Source organism: Apteryx rowi, unplaced genomic scaffold (assembly GCF_003343035.1).
Source record: "Apteryx rowi isolate R43461 unplaced genomic scaffold, aptRow1 scaffold_216, whole genome shotgun sequence".
NCBI classification, from domain to species: Eukaryota; Metazoa; Chordata; class Aves; order Apterygiformes; family Apterygidae; genus Apteryx; species Apteryx rowi.
The window spans coordinates 754,138-771,890 of record NW_020448486.1 but is presented as its reverse complement, the minus strand read 5'-3'; the positions used below and the strand labels follow the sequence as shown (position 1 = coordinate 771,890).

At 39.8% G+C, this 17,753-nt stretch overlaps 1 protein-coding gene across 1 annotated transcript in view; it reads right to left on the bottom strand.

Moving 5' to 3' along the window:
• SPIDR (scaffold protein involved in DNA repair) overlaps positions 1 to 17,753 on the bottom strand; it is a 157,560-nt gene that overhangs the window by 17,491 nt on the left and 122,316 nt on the right. Inside the window, exons 6-7 of the mRNA XM_026064419.1 lie at positions 9,395 to 9,553; positions 1,173 to 1,260 (exon numbers count right to left, since the gene is read on the bottom strand). Coding sequence (XP_025920204.1) covers positions 1,173 to 1,260; positions 9,395 to 9,553 — 247 coding nt within the window. The remainder of the gene's footprint in view (positions 1 to 1,172; positions 1,261 to 9,394; positions 9,554 to 17,753) is intronic.

Here is a 17,753-nt window from a genome sequence, read left to right as displayed (position 1 = left end):
GTAAAATAGAGAAAATGAAGAACGCATGAAAGTCAACAATGCTAAATAACATTTAAGAGCTTTGCCCCATTCATAAATGCTCTCGTTCTGTTGTCCACAATATTTTTACACGTAAAACAATCCATTCTTCTGAGAATTCTGAAATATCAAGGGAGAATCAAGGAGAGAACAGCAGTTTCACTCGGTTTGTCTTGCTTTTATGGCCAAGGTCTGAACTTTTTATTCTTCAACATAACCCCCTGTACAAAGTAAAGAACACTGTACATTGTAGAGAAAAAATTCTCACACTTAAGAAATTACAAGTAATATCCATCTTTAGTTTCCTCCTTTTTTCCTTGCTTTTTCTTCTTTTTTAAATCTTGCATCCTGATTGACTCCTAGGCTCTAACAAATTTTTAATACCACAAACTTCTTCCCCAAAGAACCGCTACACAAAACAGCAGGACAGCACAAGAAGTTGGTTATTAAGAAGCTTCTCAAATGATCTTATATTACCAAAATGCCACTTGATATGACAAAACTCCTTTTCCAATACAAAAGCTAATTAAAGGGAAATTAAAGATGCAATTCTAGATCTGCAAAAGCATAGTAACTCCTTTAAATCTATTTTAATACCTCACATTAGAAGTTTTCACACACACACCCAAAATCACAGAAAAATTTAATACTTTTTTAGTAAATTAAAATTATTTTTGTGTTCCTCCTTTGACTGTCTACGCATGGGACAAGTATCAGTCAGAACCAATCTAATTAGAAAGAGACCTGATTCCAGCAGTCTGTCTTCACAGAAGTTAAACTTTAGAAAAGTACTTTTGAATCTAAGGCTGAAAAGTGTTTCAAAAGAGCTAGGTAATATCCTTGTATATAGATTTCTTAGCCAGCTCCACACTATCTAATATCTCTTTCTCGTGGCGAGGAGAGGAATAATTCATCTGGATGTTCTACCATTTTAGCGCTGGAGGATTAATGATGGGGCGACTGCATTGTTTTGGAAACCAGATCCTGATCCAGAGGACTTCAGGTTAGGCTAGGATGAAGCCAGAACCAGTAAAACAAAACTCAGTACCTAAAGAGACTGGGAGAACCTGATTCCCAAAATAAACATGATTACACCACCAATAAAAATAGTAATTGTGAGTGAAGAAATATATTTCCACAATAACATGACTTACCATTTCAGAGTCTTGACTTTGTCCAGGAACTTTTACAGGCACTACTGGAGGCCACAAACTGTCTATCAGACTAAAAAGTCCTAACGTCCTTCAAAAACAACAATAAAATCAGGTTTTAAATGATTTCCAATGTTATAAGCCATATTAGAAAGATCAATTTAATTATTTAAATATTAATTTAAAAGATTAACATAATTCAAACTGTTGCATGATTATGAAAACAATTTTAAATCACATTTGTTTTCTAGAAGCTGGTTTTGATTTGGTCTAATTAAAACTCCATCATTTCTGCTGCAGGGTGGAGAGCAAGGGAAGGGAAACATCACATTCAGTGACAAGCAAGTCATATTTAATTCTTTGCCACGAACAGCCTGCAGCATGATAAAATTCAGGGAAACTGGGGTAAATGCTAGCTTGCGAAGGACACTGATACCAATACAACTTCTTTTAAGAAACAGCTTCATGACACAGCATTTTTACTGGTAGATTAAACAAAATGTTTTGCCTCTATCATTTTTGTTTCTTGCTTTTCTCTAACAACTGATCATAGCTGCTTTCAGGAAAGTCTGCAATGATCAGGCATGAACATCTAGTAGAAAAACTGGCAAGATTTTGTTATCTTAAGTGCACTCAGGCCTTGGAGTACAAATGTGCAGAGATCCATCTCCTTCCTACATCCCCAGTAATTTAGCTATATTTTTTTATTTATTTATTTTCGCAAGTTTCTCACTGTTCCTTCAGAAACAAACATAAAATTAGCAGCCCAACACATTAAGGTAAACTGGCACAGACTCTCCAGCTTTAGCATTCAAAGCTGGGATCTGCAGGAGTTCAGCAGCTACTTGGTCAGCTGACAGGTCACCCAGGCAGTAAAGGCAGCAATGTCTGAGGGAGAGGCCAAGAAGAGCTGAGGGAGGGGAAATAACTACAGACGACCAACTTGAAAAGGCATGAGTTTTGGAGTAAAAGCTCTTAATTATTTTGTCCTAGTTCTCTGGGAATGTTCTATATAGTTGAACCACAGAGATCTGGATTTTAACCCCACACTGCCTTCCAGAACAAGCAGTCTGTCCCTCAAATTAAGAAAGCCATTACTCCTGAAACAGCTCTAGAAATGAAGTCAAACACTTGCTAAAGGTGTTACTTGCTCCTGAACAAAACTGTTGGAAAGGCATACTCAGTGTACAGCCCTGAAGCACCCGGCAACATGCTGCTTCTCTTCAAAGGGTCAAGGAAGCTCTTCCTTAAACTTCTGCTTAAAGCTCACTTCTGCTTAAGTTTACTAATGCTTATTTATTTCTGCATTTCTGCATTCTGATCCTTAAGTATTTATACTTTGGGTATCTATAAGTCAGTGAATTTCTTCAATGTTTCTTCATAAAGCATCATATGTCGTCTACAATACAATGTTAATAATGAAGCCTGATGGACCAACAACCAGGAGTTTTATGAATGTATATCTCAGACTGGATTTTGTGGAATAAAGCTTTTTGTTCAAGATGCAGGCAGTGAACTGGCAGATTAAAAAGATGACTTTGCCATCTGTAGTTGTGCTCCCCAGACTAATGAACCAACCAGAAACACAAATATGCTGCCTTTCTACAGAAACGAACTTCTTGACTTAAATGGCATCATTGCTGAGCCTGCAAAAGGAAAAGGCTGACTTCAGAGGCTGAGGGTTTTGTTTAGTTGTTTTTAGCGTTTAGAACATTTCAACATTCAAAGCAACACTTCTTAGGTATTAAAAAGACTTTACAGCAAATTCACCACTTCTTGATTCCTTGATCAGGGTGACATTTTCTGTCTCGTGTTGTACAGATTGATTTCCTCTCCACAGTCACATGAGGACCAGTGTTCATTGGAACTAACTGGTTCTGGTAATTTATCTGAATGAAAATGGGGAGTTACAAAACAGAGAATATCCTTCTGTACAACCAAGGCAGCTGCAGGAGTGGCTTTCCTCCCAGGACACTGGCCATAAAGGCAATGGCAGAATACAGAGGTTAGCTTGCCACAAACTCTGTGTGTGTGTGTGTACAGAGATCACATACACATCAACTTATAGTAAATAAGCTATGTTGTTGTAGTGCAGCTATAATCACATCTCCACAAAGACCTTATATTGATCCCTCACTAAAATCTGTATTCTGAAGCTTGCACGAGAGACATGAAGTTGTCCCTTATTCTGTAGATCTCTTCCAGCTTGCAATCACATATCAGCATATTCAGGACATCTGGCAGACTGCCTTCAATTACTTGCATCCTTTTGGAGAAGGTGATCTATTGCTTGAACTAGGAGCACTTAATTATTAGTAAATTACTGTATTTGTTTACACAAAGGCAGAGGAACAAAGTGTATAGAGATTGTCTCCTGAACATCTTGGGCTCATCCCTTCCTTTGATACCGGTCAGGCAAAAAACAGGGATATTTAACATCTGAAGGATCTGCAAGTTCCAAACCTCAGCACGCTGTGACTCCGCTCTACTAAAATGGCAGCTCTGTTCTGGAGCCGTCGTTTATGCGCCAAGCAACCCATCAGCCAGTGTCCCTGACGAGCCAGCTCCCGTCTTGCTCCACCCATGTGGATGCCTCCAAGAAAGTTAATGCTCCCCTTACATTTTATGGATTTTGACTCATTGGGGAGAGAGGGGGCAACCACACTGGAGAAATGGCAACACATTGTGCCCTCCTCTGTAGAAAATAATTATCCTCACAGAAAGAATAAAATTCATTCTCTCTATTGGCCATGCAACACTCAAATCCCACTTCAATCTGACTTAACAATGGGTGTATTTTATCCAATATGTGCATCCTTCCTCAGCTATAGAGTCAGGACAAGAGATGAACAGCTGGCTCTGTGCTACAGTGAAGGGACGTGGTTAGCCCCAATGTGCACAAAGGGCCTTTCTCACTTCAGAAGGCCAAATAAAAACTTAACAATTTAGCTCTGTGAGTGTAAATTACTAGTCACTCTATTTTAAAAAAATTTAAATGACAAAAATTTTAACAACAAAAGAAGGACAGACTTCTAAAAAAAGGAAAAGTACGGTAAGAAGTGAGAAGAAACAGGCTCAAGGATAAGACAGAACATATAAAATATTTTGAATAATATATATATGATACTGTAGGCTAGCTCTCCCTCTAATTTACCTAATAAGATCCTTCAGTACATAAGGTATGCAACACCATATTTTCTCAGACTTGAGTAATACAAGAAACAAAAACGTAAAATAAAAAACTGAAGTAGCATCTCAGTCAAAATCTAGACAAGTAGGAAGGGTTGTTGGCTTTTTTCCTGAGTTTTAGGATAGCTGTTGAGATATATGCATTTTGCTCATGTATCTTAAAAATATGTTGTTTAGATATATTAAATTATTTCGTTAAATAATTTATTTACATACTTTAATGACTCAGTCTTCTGTAGTACATTGGAAATTATGCCTAACACATTAAAACACTGAATTTCTAATACAGAATTACTTTTGATACAACATGCCTATTTTGTATTCTCCAGTGCTGGTTATTAAGCAGACTTAAGCAGACAGATAGAAGCACTGAAGATGGAAGCAGTAATCAGTGCTTGTTAAAAAGAAGAAAACTCAAGAAACAAAATTCATTTCTGATATATATCCAGTCATTAAAAATAATAAAAGAAGTAACACAGATATTCAAAACTTTAAAGTAATTACTTAAATTAYGCTTTAAACAGAACTCAACTTTTAACCACAGCAATTACTGAAGTGTTTCAGGACCTCAAAACCTCAGAGACGTGGGTGACTCTTTTAGATGGCAGCCTTTTTGGAGGAGGGAAAACCAAAGGAAGGAAGTTATGACTTCCTTGCGCTGTGCAGAGTTCTTACTATTACATTTCCTGTCAACGACTAGCAGTTGAAAAACCTTCTTTTATGGCAGTTAGCGGTGGCCCTCTCTTCTGAGTGTAAAGCAAAATAGTGAGAAAGTATACAGTGAAAAGTAGAGGAAAAAGGAGGAGAAAAAAAAAGAAAAGCTTGGGCAAAATAGTGACGGCTAGTACAGATTAGGACAAATATAGACAGATTTCACATTTCAGTGCCTAACATTTTAAATTTTAAAATGACAAACAAAAGAAAACAACTTTATTTGAAAACACAGAAATTGTCAGTGAAACATAACACTAGTCAATCGAATTCAATATTCAGAGCCTACTTACTTTAGAGGAGAATGCACCAAACAGCATGGCAAACAATTATGGAACAGCCTGACATTAATTAATGGTTGGGTCATGTGCCAAAGCTTAAGAGTTGATGTTTCCCTCAAAGTATTTCACCCTATCCAGTGTAAATGTGGATTGCAGCATAATCCATGCAAGAGTCACGTCTAGTTTTGAATCTTGTTAAGATTTTTTTTAATTTAGGGACAAAATTGGTACTGACACCCTGAGTTAATTATGTATTATGTTAAATCATTTTTCCTTTCCATTTTTAAACTGGTGTAATCCTTCTGTTCTGCTGAGCAGAAACTCTTCATGTTCCTACCTTATGAGAAATGACAAAGAGAAAGAAACAGGTAGGTCTGCTGTAGTCAGAAATAAAACAACTCACTGGCAAATCAGGTGAAAAGGCACAAATTGTCAAAATATAAATTATTATCCTGTGTGTAACTCCAGTCAGGGCTAAAAACATAAAACTAACATCTTTGTCCATAAGACAGATATCTAACTGCAAAGTTTATCTCAGCTCATTGAATTTAATTGCTGTTAGGATAAAAGCAGACTGTGACAATTTATAGGTTATTTATTCCTGAGACTTTTCAGTGAATGCTCTGTCCCTGCATCAAATTGCATCCATTTAGTTACTGGTTATACTGGAAGTACCTGAAAAAAACCGGGATCTACTAGAACAGGAAGGTTACATATTAGCTGTACTGCATATAGATTTTAACTGATATTTCTATCTCTAGCAGTACTCCAAAGAAATCTCACTTCCTCTTTCTCAAGGGGCTAAATTTATAAGACTGACATATGGGGCAGTGGGAGGACGAGAGATAGAATAGACACTTCTAAGGATCAAACATCTAGTGGCAGATCAATGAACATTTTTCAGCTTTCTCTATTTAAACCATCATAACTTTCACTCTCTGCTCTGCTGATCCTAAGTGTGCAGGTTGGGCAACAGTTGCAGAAAAGGCTCAGAGACAAGTATGTATGAGAGGGAGAAGAGAAAAGATGTCAGGAAACAGATACTGAACCACATACATACTGTTAATTCAGCTGCTACGATACTGATTTATACCTGATTCCTACCTTATCCAACTGCCTCAAAAACAGACTAGAAGAACTGCTGTAAAAAAGGTATCGAACAAGTCACAGCAACTTAGCCATGACTCAGCCACGTCTGTCCATCTTACAGGATTGCCAGAAACTGGACTGCAAAGGGAAATACCACTTCCTCCATCTGACTACCAAGGGAAAGGTTTCTTGCAGTGACAGTTTTGGGGAGTGTCTTCCATGGGGTTTGGGACCTATTCTGAAAACCACCTAAATCAATGAAAGACTTTCAGATGACCTCATGACTCTTTAGAGCTGATCTCTTCAGTATTTTTTAAAACATATGGGTATTCAAAAACAGTATTCAACACTAACAGTGCCTCCTACATGAGATTACTATAAATCTAATTTTGCACAGGCTTGTTCTTGGTCAAGACATGACATAGATGTTTAAGTTCTTAGCCCATTTTTCTTTTGGAACGCAAGTATTTTCTTATCAGGTGGAGAAAAGGGTTTGGTTTCTTTGACCCATCGTACAGTTCAGGTCCATTCAAGTTAGGTTTAGATCCAGGTTGTCACCTGGATGTAAAATACACATTTTTGCAGATTTTAGTCTTTGAAATGCAGCTTTAGCTTACACGAGTAATTTTAAAATTGCATTTACTGGAATCATGTTGAATAGTATTTTAAATTAAATACTTGATGATGAGCATGGATAATGACCCCCCCAAATTTCTGAACAATAACAGCAGTCCATTGATGCAAAAACCTTGAGTAACTCTTGTATCTGGTAAATGAAAATCTCCTCCATCTCACAGAGGGACTGAGGAAGCACTCTGTCTCTGTAAGAAAGATTACAATCCATGTGACTGGGGGACAACATGCACATATGGGATCTTATTAGCTGTTCTTGGCTTCCTCCAGATCATGTGTTCCAAAAGCAGAAAAAAAAAATCATGACTTCTCCCTCATATTTCCTACATTTTATTTCCTTTTATCCATATTAAAAGCCACTGTCAGACTCCAGGAAGCAAATAGTTTAAGAGCCATGACTTTCCAAAAATCAACTGGCATTCTGCAAAAAAAGGCAGCAGTCTTTCTTGCAGGGCAGACCACATAACTTTTATTCACTCATGCGCTGCAAGCCAAGGTTGGGCACTCACAGGCATATCCCATCATGTGCTCAGACATATCGCTGGCTCTGCGAGCCCATTTATCCAGTGGCAATGAGTTCCACAGTCTAATTATGCTGTGTGTGAATAAGTACTCCTTTATATTTATTTCAACTATGGCTTTACTGTGGTTTCCATCACACCTAGAATGACACAAAACGTGTCCCAACACTTAAGAGTAATAACAAGTTATAAAGCAGAACTTTGGCTAAAACAATTAAGAAAAGAAAAAAAAAATCCCTCCACAATTCCCCCACCCACCCATTTTCTACAATGAAATCACGTTTTAACCACTGCGCTGTCCCTAAAGCTACGCTAGCCATTCTCTTTTAATGTTTCCTAGCAGGGTTACCACCAGCACAGCTCCAGATGAGCCACCAGTGTGTTGTCTAACCGTCCTCAGAATAGCCAGAAGTAAGTTACTGCTGCTTTGAAACAGAATTACATTAGAAAAAGTCTGTCTCTTATTAGCTAGGCAGAGTACTGGAAACACCAGCAGCTAGTTGTAAAACTTTATTTGTATCCAGAATTCCAAAGCCATTATTTAATTTGTTTGGAAAAAATGTAACTTGAAAAAAAAGCCAACAAAATAATTAAATAAGAAGACGTGTTTGTTATTAAAGATCCATAAAAATGCAAGTAGGCTTGAAATCCAAAGGATCTGAAAATTAACACTGAAAGCACATAAAAAGAAAAGCATACTGAATAGGGCTGGCTGGAAAACAGCAATTCCATTTTACTAAACATTTCAAGGCTTTGAAATTTGTTTTTGTTCCCATATGAAGCAAAAATGAGACTTTTTGAATGTTTTCATGAAATGAAAATGAGAGAGAGAGTATTCACTCCCTCTGGACCTGAAAAAATCTTCCTAACAAAATTGTATCCAAAATAGATAATGTTTCCATGAAACATTCTGGTTCTGATGAAACAGCATTTTCAACAGGAAAAAAAATAAGTGTCAGCAAAAATATCACAGCCATTCTAATACCAAAGGTTTATCTACATAGGACACTTGCACCAGAGTAAATTATGTTGGGAATTGAACCAATTTAAGGCCATTTATATAGCTCCCCATGCAAATGCCATACCACTTTCCTTAAAAAGATATTCTGTAAGATAACTGATCTCTATAAAGTTTTTTTCTTGATTAACTAAAGATATTTTATTTAAAAAATGTTAAAGGAATCATAGAATTAGTGACATTAAACAGGTACCACAATTCAATTTGTTACTTATTTGGAGAGATTTTTCAATAAACCTGTGACATTCCTATTCTAAAATAAGAATGGTTTTGTGCTTCAGGAGATTTTTTTAAAGATGCTTAAACTGTGTTTCCAAAGCCCTATAGGTTTAACTGAATTAAGCTCTCATATATTAAGGAAAATTCTTTGCTTGAAATGTCATCCCAGACTGGACAGCAAAGTAGAGAAACATACTGTAATTAACAGTTTTGCAATGAAAGGGAAATAAACTAATGTTTTTAAGTCTTTGAATTTACTGAAGAGGAAGAAAATCTTTATCCTGTATGCAACATTTCATGAGGTAATTCTTCTCTATAACTTTCTTTGCTAAATGTGTACAGTATTTGTGTGTTAGTTTACCTATGCTGATTTTGGAGTATGGTTGGGTCAATCACTATCTGATCCAGGTGATGCCTACTTGATGCCCTGAATATGGCAATTAGAGCAGTTAACTGAACAAAGCCTGATTCAGTTGTTCCAACTGATTGCTGGAATAAATAAAATGGCACATCGCCTCTGCCTGCCACAGCACTTCAACACATTTTCCCATGAATTGTCCTCACCTTCCTCTTGTGGTTCTCTGCAAAATTTTCATTCCAGCTAAACAGCAGAATTTTCCTTCCCATCTCCTGCAATACTGTTCAATGCCTTCTGCAGAATTCAGCGATTGCAACTGTACTTCACTGAACATCCCATAGGCATCCTGGACAAGGAGGCATAACCTGCAAAACATTCCTCTGTTACTTCATTGCTTCTGTTCATCACAAACTAGTTAGCAAGTTTCTAAAAACTGTATTACAAGCTTCAGAACAGTGCTTGCAATACTACAATAACTAGAGAATTCCTACTAAATAGTGAATACTGGTATTGGTATAAGTAAACAAAATCAACAGCATTAAAGGTTTTCTTGCAAAGGCATACACATATATGTAGTATATATAAACATACAAATTCTGCTTAGAAGTAAACAAAGCAACATATTTCACATGTAAAATCACAAACACTGAAACTGGTAAAATGAATAAATATTACATTTTCACTAAACTTAAAAGAGTTCTGAGGATTCAAAAACAGTGAAATGTCAATTTTTTTTTCTTCTTTTTCAGAAACACCAACATGAAATTACAGATTAGTAAATTCAGTTTTTGGTATGAAGAAGCTCAGAGGAACTATTTTAAGGAGGTAATTAAAGAACCTGCTAAACAAACCATTTGATTAAAGCAATCTATGAGACCAAGGCTGGGAAGTATTGCTTAACCAACTTGCTGGCATTTCTAGAAGATATTACTGTCATAGCAGATAAAGCAAAATCAGTGGATGTCATACATTTAGATAGTTAAAAATGCATTTCACAAGGTTCTGCACCTGAGATGAGCAGCAATGATAGCACGAGTCATGGACCGCTGGGGGAAGGAGGCTGCAGTCTACAAGATTGGTTTAATTGCCCCAGAAAGAAGCAGTTAAGCATGGAAACTTTTCAAAAGGGAGACAAGAATTACCTCTGAGAGTAGCACAAGCATCTTTGTTTCTGACTAAAACTCAGGGATGCACTAGGCAGCAGACTTCTGTTCATTTTAAAAGTGCATGACAAAACTACCTCTTCACTGAGCAAGCCAACTCCAACTGCTTTGGGAGCACATCATGTAATGTATTAGATGCATCCCAAAAGCATCCAACAGTAGCTATTACTTCTTTATAATACACATTTAAAATGAAATGAGCTCGTGCACCTCTCTGGAAGAAAACCATGTATTTTCTTAGCAGGGAAGCTTAGGCACATGGAAGACCATTAATCACAGTTTCCTTGTTCATTACGAACTGTCTAACTTTGACTGGCTTAAAGGCTCAAGAGGGCCGTATCCTGCACATGCACCTCAAAGCCTTTCCAGCATTAGCAACTACAAAGGCACCAGCTGAGAGCCCTCATTTTTCACATTCTGGTGCTGGTTTTGAGGGACAGGGAGCGGCAGGACTGAACACAAATGAAGGCTCCCATGTTTTCCCTGTATCTCTAGCTGTAGTGACATGTAGGCTGAAAAGGTATGTACCCTCAGCTCTGGGATGTGACATTCCCAGTCCAGAGAGTCAGTGACAAACCTGTGTCTTCAACAGCTCTATCACTCTTTTTATTTCCTGTATAAAACAATCAAGGGGATCCCTTGTGGATAAGTATCACAAGATCATCTCCAGCTCAACAGAACAAAGAGTATGTTGTGTTACAAACAAGATGGCCCAGAAGCAGAATAACTACGGTTGCCTGCCACTTTCCATCTTAGGACCCTTCAGTCACTTAAAAACCTCTGTGAAGCTTTAACTGATTGGACTGAAATTTCTCATTGTTTTCTTTGGAAAAACAGGGGTAATATGTTCTGGACATTTCTAAAAAACAGACTGAGGAGAACAGGGGGAAAAAAAGCAAACAGTTTTGCTTATGTTAACAAAACATTCAGTGATTGTTCATTGTGAAAAATCAGGCCTTCATATTTTGAAGCAAGCAAGGGCCAACTGAGTTTGTGTCTCAAATGTCTGAACTGTGTTCAGCAGCCTCTTAACTGTGAACTGATCACTGGAATTTCTCATATCTTTAGTGAGACATAACCAAATGCAAATAAGTCTCAGACTAGCTGGCACCAGGCTCACATTAAGTCTTCTGGGACATGTTAATTGCCCAAATAAAATTAACTTGGTTGGTGCTGAAGACATCAGTCACTAAAAGTACATTTTCCCAGTCCTTTTAAGCCAAGCAAAGAGCTGGCTGCTGTCAGACATGAAAGTCTGAACTTCCTGGTTTGCAACTTCCATGTTTCCATCCCTTCACTGGGGCAACACAAACAGCTAGGCTATGAAACTGATCTCACCAAAATAATACTACAGCCCCAAAATACCCCAGTTGTTGTCAGATCAGCTCCTTGAAAACAAACTCTGTGGAAGTGTTGTTCCAAATCAGATAACAGAAGTATAATCCAAATGGTGTGGAGAACTGCTTATAGGCAAGGACATATTTTCCAGGCTGGACTGGAAGTCTGAAGTTCCCACTCGAGCTGTCTAATGTATGCAGCATAAACATTGCAGGTCATATGACAGGAGAATGGTCGTCATATGACYATGCCATTGTTTGGAATATAGAAATAGAGGCAAAGTGTGTAATTTGAGCCTTACACCACTAATAATCTCATTTATACTAGTAACATGTTCATGATTATTGGCATAATGGAGAAACACAGAGCAGCAGAACCTCTTGCACCATGCTCCAAATGCTTTTGCCCTATTAGGACCATACATATGAGCAGACGTCCAATATACTATATTCACTCTACAGGTATCAAGGGTAGTTATGGTTTCCCCAATATGCATTTAAAATGAAATGAACATATCCACTCACTTGGAAGACAGAATTCGTCAGTGAAACTTCAGACGCACAATTTTAGACTAAAAGATAAGAAACATCCCAAACTAATTCTATGAATGGAACTTTATGAACAAATGTTCCCTGCTTCAACACTGTTTAACAAAAAGTTCAAATGAAAGAATGACGAAAACTTGAAATATTCTTAACAGCATTTGATCTGTCTCACACTAGTTAAATAGCTAATGCTATAGATACTTTAATGAGTGAAAACTGATTTTCCTACTTAATGGCTACAATGAAATCAGGTGAACTATACAACAGAGTTCAGCAATGCATTCAGAGGGTTATTCTCATGTTCTCTGCAACTGCTTCCATTCTTACAGATTTCACACATGCTGTTGGCATCGCTGCCAATGGCACATAGGTCAGAGTGGCTTTCAGGGGCTGTTGAGTCAAGGCCTTAATTTCTCTTCCTTAATTTCACTTTATTCCCAGAAAAGTGGATTTGTATTATTTTCTCACATTACAGTGTTGCTCCCATATTGCAGCAAATGTTCTTGCAAATTAAGTTTTACCAGCAAGTCTAACAGTGATTAAAGCAACATATTGTCACACTATTCCCCCCCCCCCCTTTGAAGCTAATTACAGGAAGAAAACCCACATCTAAATTACGAGACAAGCTGCAAATCCAAAAAGAGTRTTTGCCCCCAGGAAGTCACAAAATCACAGAATGGTTGAGGTTGGAAGGGACCTCTGGAGATCATCTAGTCCAACCCCCCTGCTCAAGCAGGGTCACCTAGAGCACGTTGCACAGGATTGCATCCAGGCGTGTTTTGAATATCTCCAGAGAAGGAGACTCCACAACCTCTCTGGGCAACCTGTTCCAGTGCTCTGTCACCCTCACAGTGAAAGAGTTTTTCCTCATGTTCAGATGGAACTGTCTGTGTTTCAGTTTGTGCCCGTTGCCTCGCATCCTGTCGTTGGGCACTACTGAAAAGAGTCTGGCCCCATCCTCTTGACACCCTCCCTTCAGATACTTGTACACATTAATAAGATCTCCTCTCAGCCTTCTCTTCTCTAGGCTAAACAGGCCCAGCTCTCTCAGTCTTTCCTCGTAAGAGAGATGCTCCAGTCCCCTAATCATCTTTGTAGCCCTTCGCTGGACTTGCTCCAGTAGTGCCACATCCCTCTTGTACTGGGGAGCCCAGAACTGGACACAGCACTCCAGATGTGGCCTCACCAGGGCTGAGTAGAGGGGGAGGATCACCTCCCTCAGCCTGCTGGCAACGCTCTTCCTGATGCACCCCAGGATACCATTGGCCTTCTTGGCCACAAGGACACATTGCTGCCTCATGCTTAACTTGTTGTCCACCAGCACTCCCAGGTCCTTCTCAGCAGAGCTGCTTTCCAGGAGGTCAGCCCCCAACCCGTACTGGTGCCGGGGGTTATTCCTCCCTAGGTGCAGGACCCTGCACTTGCCTTTGTTGAACTTCAGGAGGTTCCTCTCCGCCCACCTCTCCAGCCTGTCCAGGTCTCTCTGAATGGCAGCACAGCCCTCTGGTGTATTGGCCACTCCTCCCAGTTTTGTATCGTCAGCAAACTTGCTGAGGGTGCACTCTGTCCCTTCCTCCAGGTCATTGATGAAGAAGTTGAACAAGACTGGACCCAGTACTGACCCCTGGGGGACACCGCTAGCTACGGGCTGCCAACTAGACTCTGCGCCACTGAGCACGACCCTCTGAGCTCTGCCATTCAGCCAGTTCTCAAGCCACCTCACTGTCCACTCATCTAGCCCACACTTCCTGAGCTTGTCTATGAGSATGTTATGGGAGACAGTGTCAAAAGCCTTGCTGAAGTCAAGGTAGACAACATCCACTGCTCTCCCCTCATCTACCCAGCCAGTCATTCCATCAGAGAAGGCTATCAGATTGGTTAAGCATGATTTCCCCTTGGTGAAGCCATGCTGACTCCTCCTGATCACCTTCTTGTCCTCCACATGCTTGGAGATGGCCTCCAGGATGAGCTGCTCCATCACCTTTCCAGGGATGCAGATGAGGCTGACTGGCCTGTAGTTCCCTGGGTCCTCCTTCTTGCCCGTTTTGGGTGACATTGGCTTTCTTCCAGTCCTCAGGCACCTCTCCTGTTCTCCATGACCTTTCAAAGATGATGGAGAGTGGCTTAGCAATAACGTCCGCCAGCTCCCTCAGCACTCGTGGGTGCATCCCATCGGGGCCCATGGATTTGTGGGTGTCAAGTTTGCTTAAATGATCTCTAACCCGATCCTCCTCGATCAAGGGAAAGTCCTCCTTTCTCCAGACTTTCTCTCTTGCCTCCAGGGTCTGGGGTTCCTGAGGGCTGGCCTGAGCAGTAAAGACTGAAGCAAAGAAGGCATTCAGTAACTCTGCCTTCTCTGCATCCTTCCTCACCAGGGCACCCGCCCCATTCAGCAGTGGGCCCCCATTTTCCCTAGTCTTTCTCTTGCTACTGATGTATTTGAAGAAGCCCGTCTTCTTGTCCTTGACATCTCTTGCCAGATTTAATTCCAAATGGGCCTTAGCCTTCCTCGTCGCATCCCTGCATACTCTGACATCGTTCCTATATTCCTCCCAAGTGGCCTGTCCCCCTTTCCACTTTCTGTAGACTTCCTTCTTCTGGTTGAGTTTTGCCAGGAGCTCCTTGCTCATCCATGCAGGTCTCCTACCTCCTTTGCTTGACTTCCTACTCATAGGGATGCACCGCTCTAGAGCCTGGAGGAAGTGATGTTTGAATATTAACCAGCTCTCTTGAACCCCCCTTCCTTCAAGTCAGCATTTATTATTTGTGTGCACATCTATGGCAAAACATTTTTCTATAAAATGCAGCATTTGTACTGAATAAGTTAATCAGCTAAAACCAGCCTTCATTACTGGCTTGCCAGTATGCATACTACTGAACTATTCGACAAGAGAAGGGGAACATCACTGTTTTTATCAGTGCTGTTTGTGGTAGGGAGGAAATAAGGACCATCTTTCTTTTTTGGACAACAAGATGTGTAGCCCTGCATAAGAACTGAATTATAAAGATGGCTTTGGAAACAGCAGTTCCTCATGCAAAGGAATGGAGAATTCATTTCAGGACCAAGGGGTGGCGTGAAGGCCAGGAGAGGAGTGCCTGTGGCAGATGCAGAGTAAGAAAAGGGTGAAGTGTGACTCACTGGTAATAACAAAGGGGGCGAGGATAGAGAATGATAAGAAGTGAGGCAGAGATTAGCCTTTCTTTCTTTCTTTTAAGTAATGACACAGTAAGTCTCATGCTAAAGCTTGGGAAGATTTTGTTAATTTGCTAATAGCCAGGAGCAAGGATGGGGGGAGGGGAAAGATGAGGCTGATTACTCTGCATTATTTCTATGACTGTGCTGATATTTAGGACAAAATGTTTCCCAGTGGAAATCTGGAGAGGATTACAGGATTACACTGCCATGCCCTTCTCCTAGTTAGTCACTCCTTATGGGGAAAGAGTAGAACTTTCTTTTACTATTACTTTTATTATGCATGAAAAATCATACAGATCCACAGCTGCTGCCCTGTCAGGCAGCTGACTTTCTGGAGAAGTAAGAATGGGAAAAATTTTCAGTTTATGCCTATGTCAACAGTCACTTTCCAGCTTCCTCAATGGCCAGTGGGAAGGAATAAGCAAAGGAACACCTGGGTGAGGAAGAGATGATGAACGCAGGGAAGCCAGAACTGTGATGGCCTTTACTGTCTCTTGTGAAAACAAGCAGCAGAGATTTGTCTTTAAAAATCTTAACTAACAAATAATTGTTCTACCCTAGGAGAGGAGGACAACCATGTGGACCACACCAGCTTTCACACCTTCATAGTTAAGATGTCCAGTACAGTGTAAGCAAGACGGTGTAAGCAAGACAGACAAACAGACGAATGCAACATCCTTCACAGTGCTCGGAAGGGACTTCACTAGTTACTGTTTCTTTGGAAGGGAKAGAAAAGGCGCAATCAGGGAAATGCCTGCAAACTAGCTGAATTACATTAACTCTGATATTTGTTCCTTCTTTATCTGAACCATCCAAGAGGCAGCTGTGGCTCCTTTGTTTGTCAGAAGGACTTCTTATCTCTCTGAGGCGCGGTTCTAGTAGAGGCATAAAGCACACATACATAAACACACACAAACAAAACTCCCCTCTCCCTTAATCACCAGAGGCACAACACTCTACCTACACAATTCCAATTCAGCAACTTGTCTGGTCAAGTCTCAAGGTGGAGCTGATTAACTCCTGCTAACATGGCTTGGATTCAAATTGTAACCTGTAGGACACCACCCTGCCAGGGTTTAACGTAACACTACCTTACGCAGACCTTGCATTCAGCATACCTGTATTTCTGCTGAAAAATCAAAGCTCAGAGCACACAAAGGGGCAACTATCTACTTTTTTGTTGACCCGTAACACCATAAGGATTTTCCTGTAAAAGGCACCATATTCATTGGCTCACAAAATGTTTCACGTCTCCATTTCATGTTTCCTGTTTCCAACAGTACGTCCCTGCTGCCATCTTCTTTTTCCCCTCAAGTTTCAGACYACTCTGTTCTAAAATCCATGCCATTTGCTGTCAGGAAATAGCCAGAGAAGCCCTACAGAGCTTCAATAACTACAACTTGAATGATAGAAATAAAAATTAATGACACAATGTCATTGACTAGCGCTTTTAATACTTAGGTCACCGAAGTACACAGGTAGCAAGGAGAACAAGAGGACCACTGCTTCCAGTTTATAGAAGGGGGACATCCAGCTCAAAGCAGAGTCCTAATCACAGCTCCCTCCAAGCACAGACACCTTGAGCACCCAAACTGCTGCTCTGGTTTAAAGTACTGAGATGATCAAAATGGTAATCATTTGCCTTGAGAACAGAAGGTTTAAAATCACTTAAAAGTAGAGTTTATGATCATGTACACTTTCATTAGACAACTATGGGAGCACCCAGAAGGAAAAAAAAAGGGGAAGACAGTTCAAGAATGCTGACCCTGGTAGAGAGGGAACAGAGCACACAGTCAACATCAGATCTGCAAGTTCTCTCCAGCTAGAGCCAGTCTGTCTTACAAAAGTATTGGYGGAAGCTGCACATGTGACAGGAATATCACCAGGGAAATAAGCAAGTCTTATCTCAGCATCTGAAATAGCAAATATGTAAGAGAGGCCTCCCCAGTCTCAGGAAAAGAATAATTTTTGCAGGCACTTCTTAACATATGCATTACAGAGTATTTATATAACACATTTTGCAAATAACTCACTACAGTAACTATGCCAAATCCATAATTTTCTATTTTCCTAGTTGTTAATTACATTTTTATACCTACATTAAAAATGAAAAAGAGTGAGGGGGTTATAAAATAACTTTAGATTATTTTTATTCACTTCCTTGAATAGTCAATTACTTCAGCACAAACTGGAAAATCGAATGCAACTTCCACGAGATCTTTCATCAGTCTCCCACTGATGATTGCTTTTTCCATTTCTTCATTCAGGTTAATTCTTCCACCTACTACTTTCTGCCTATGACTTAAAGAAGCAATACTTATGT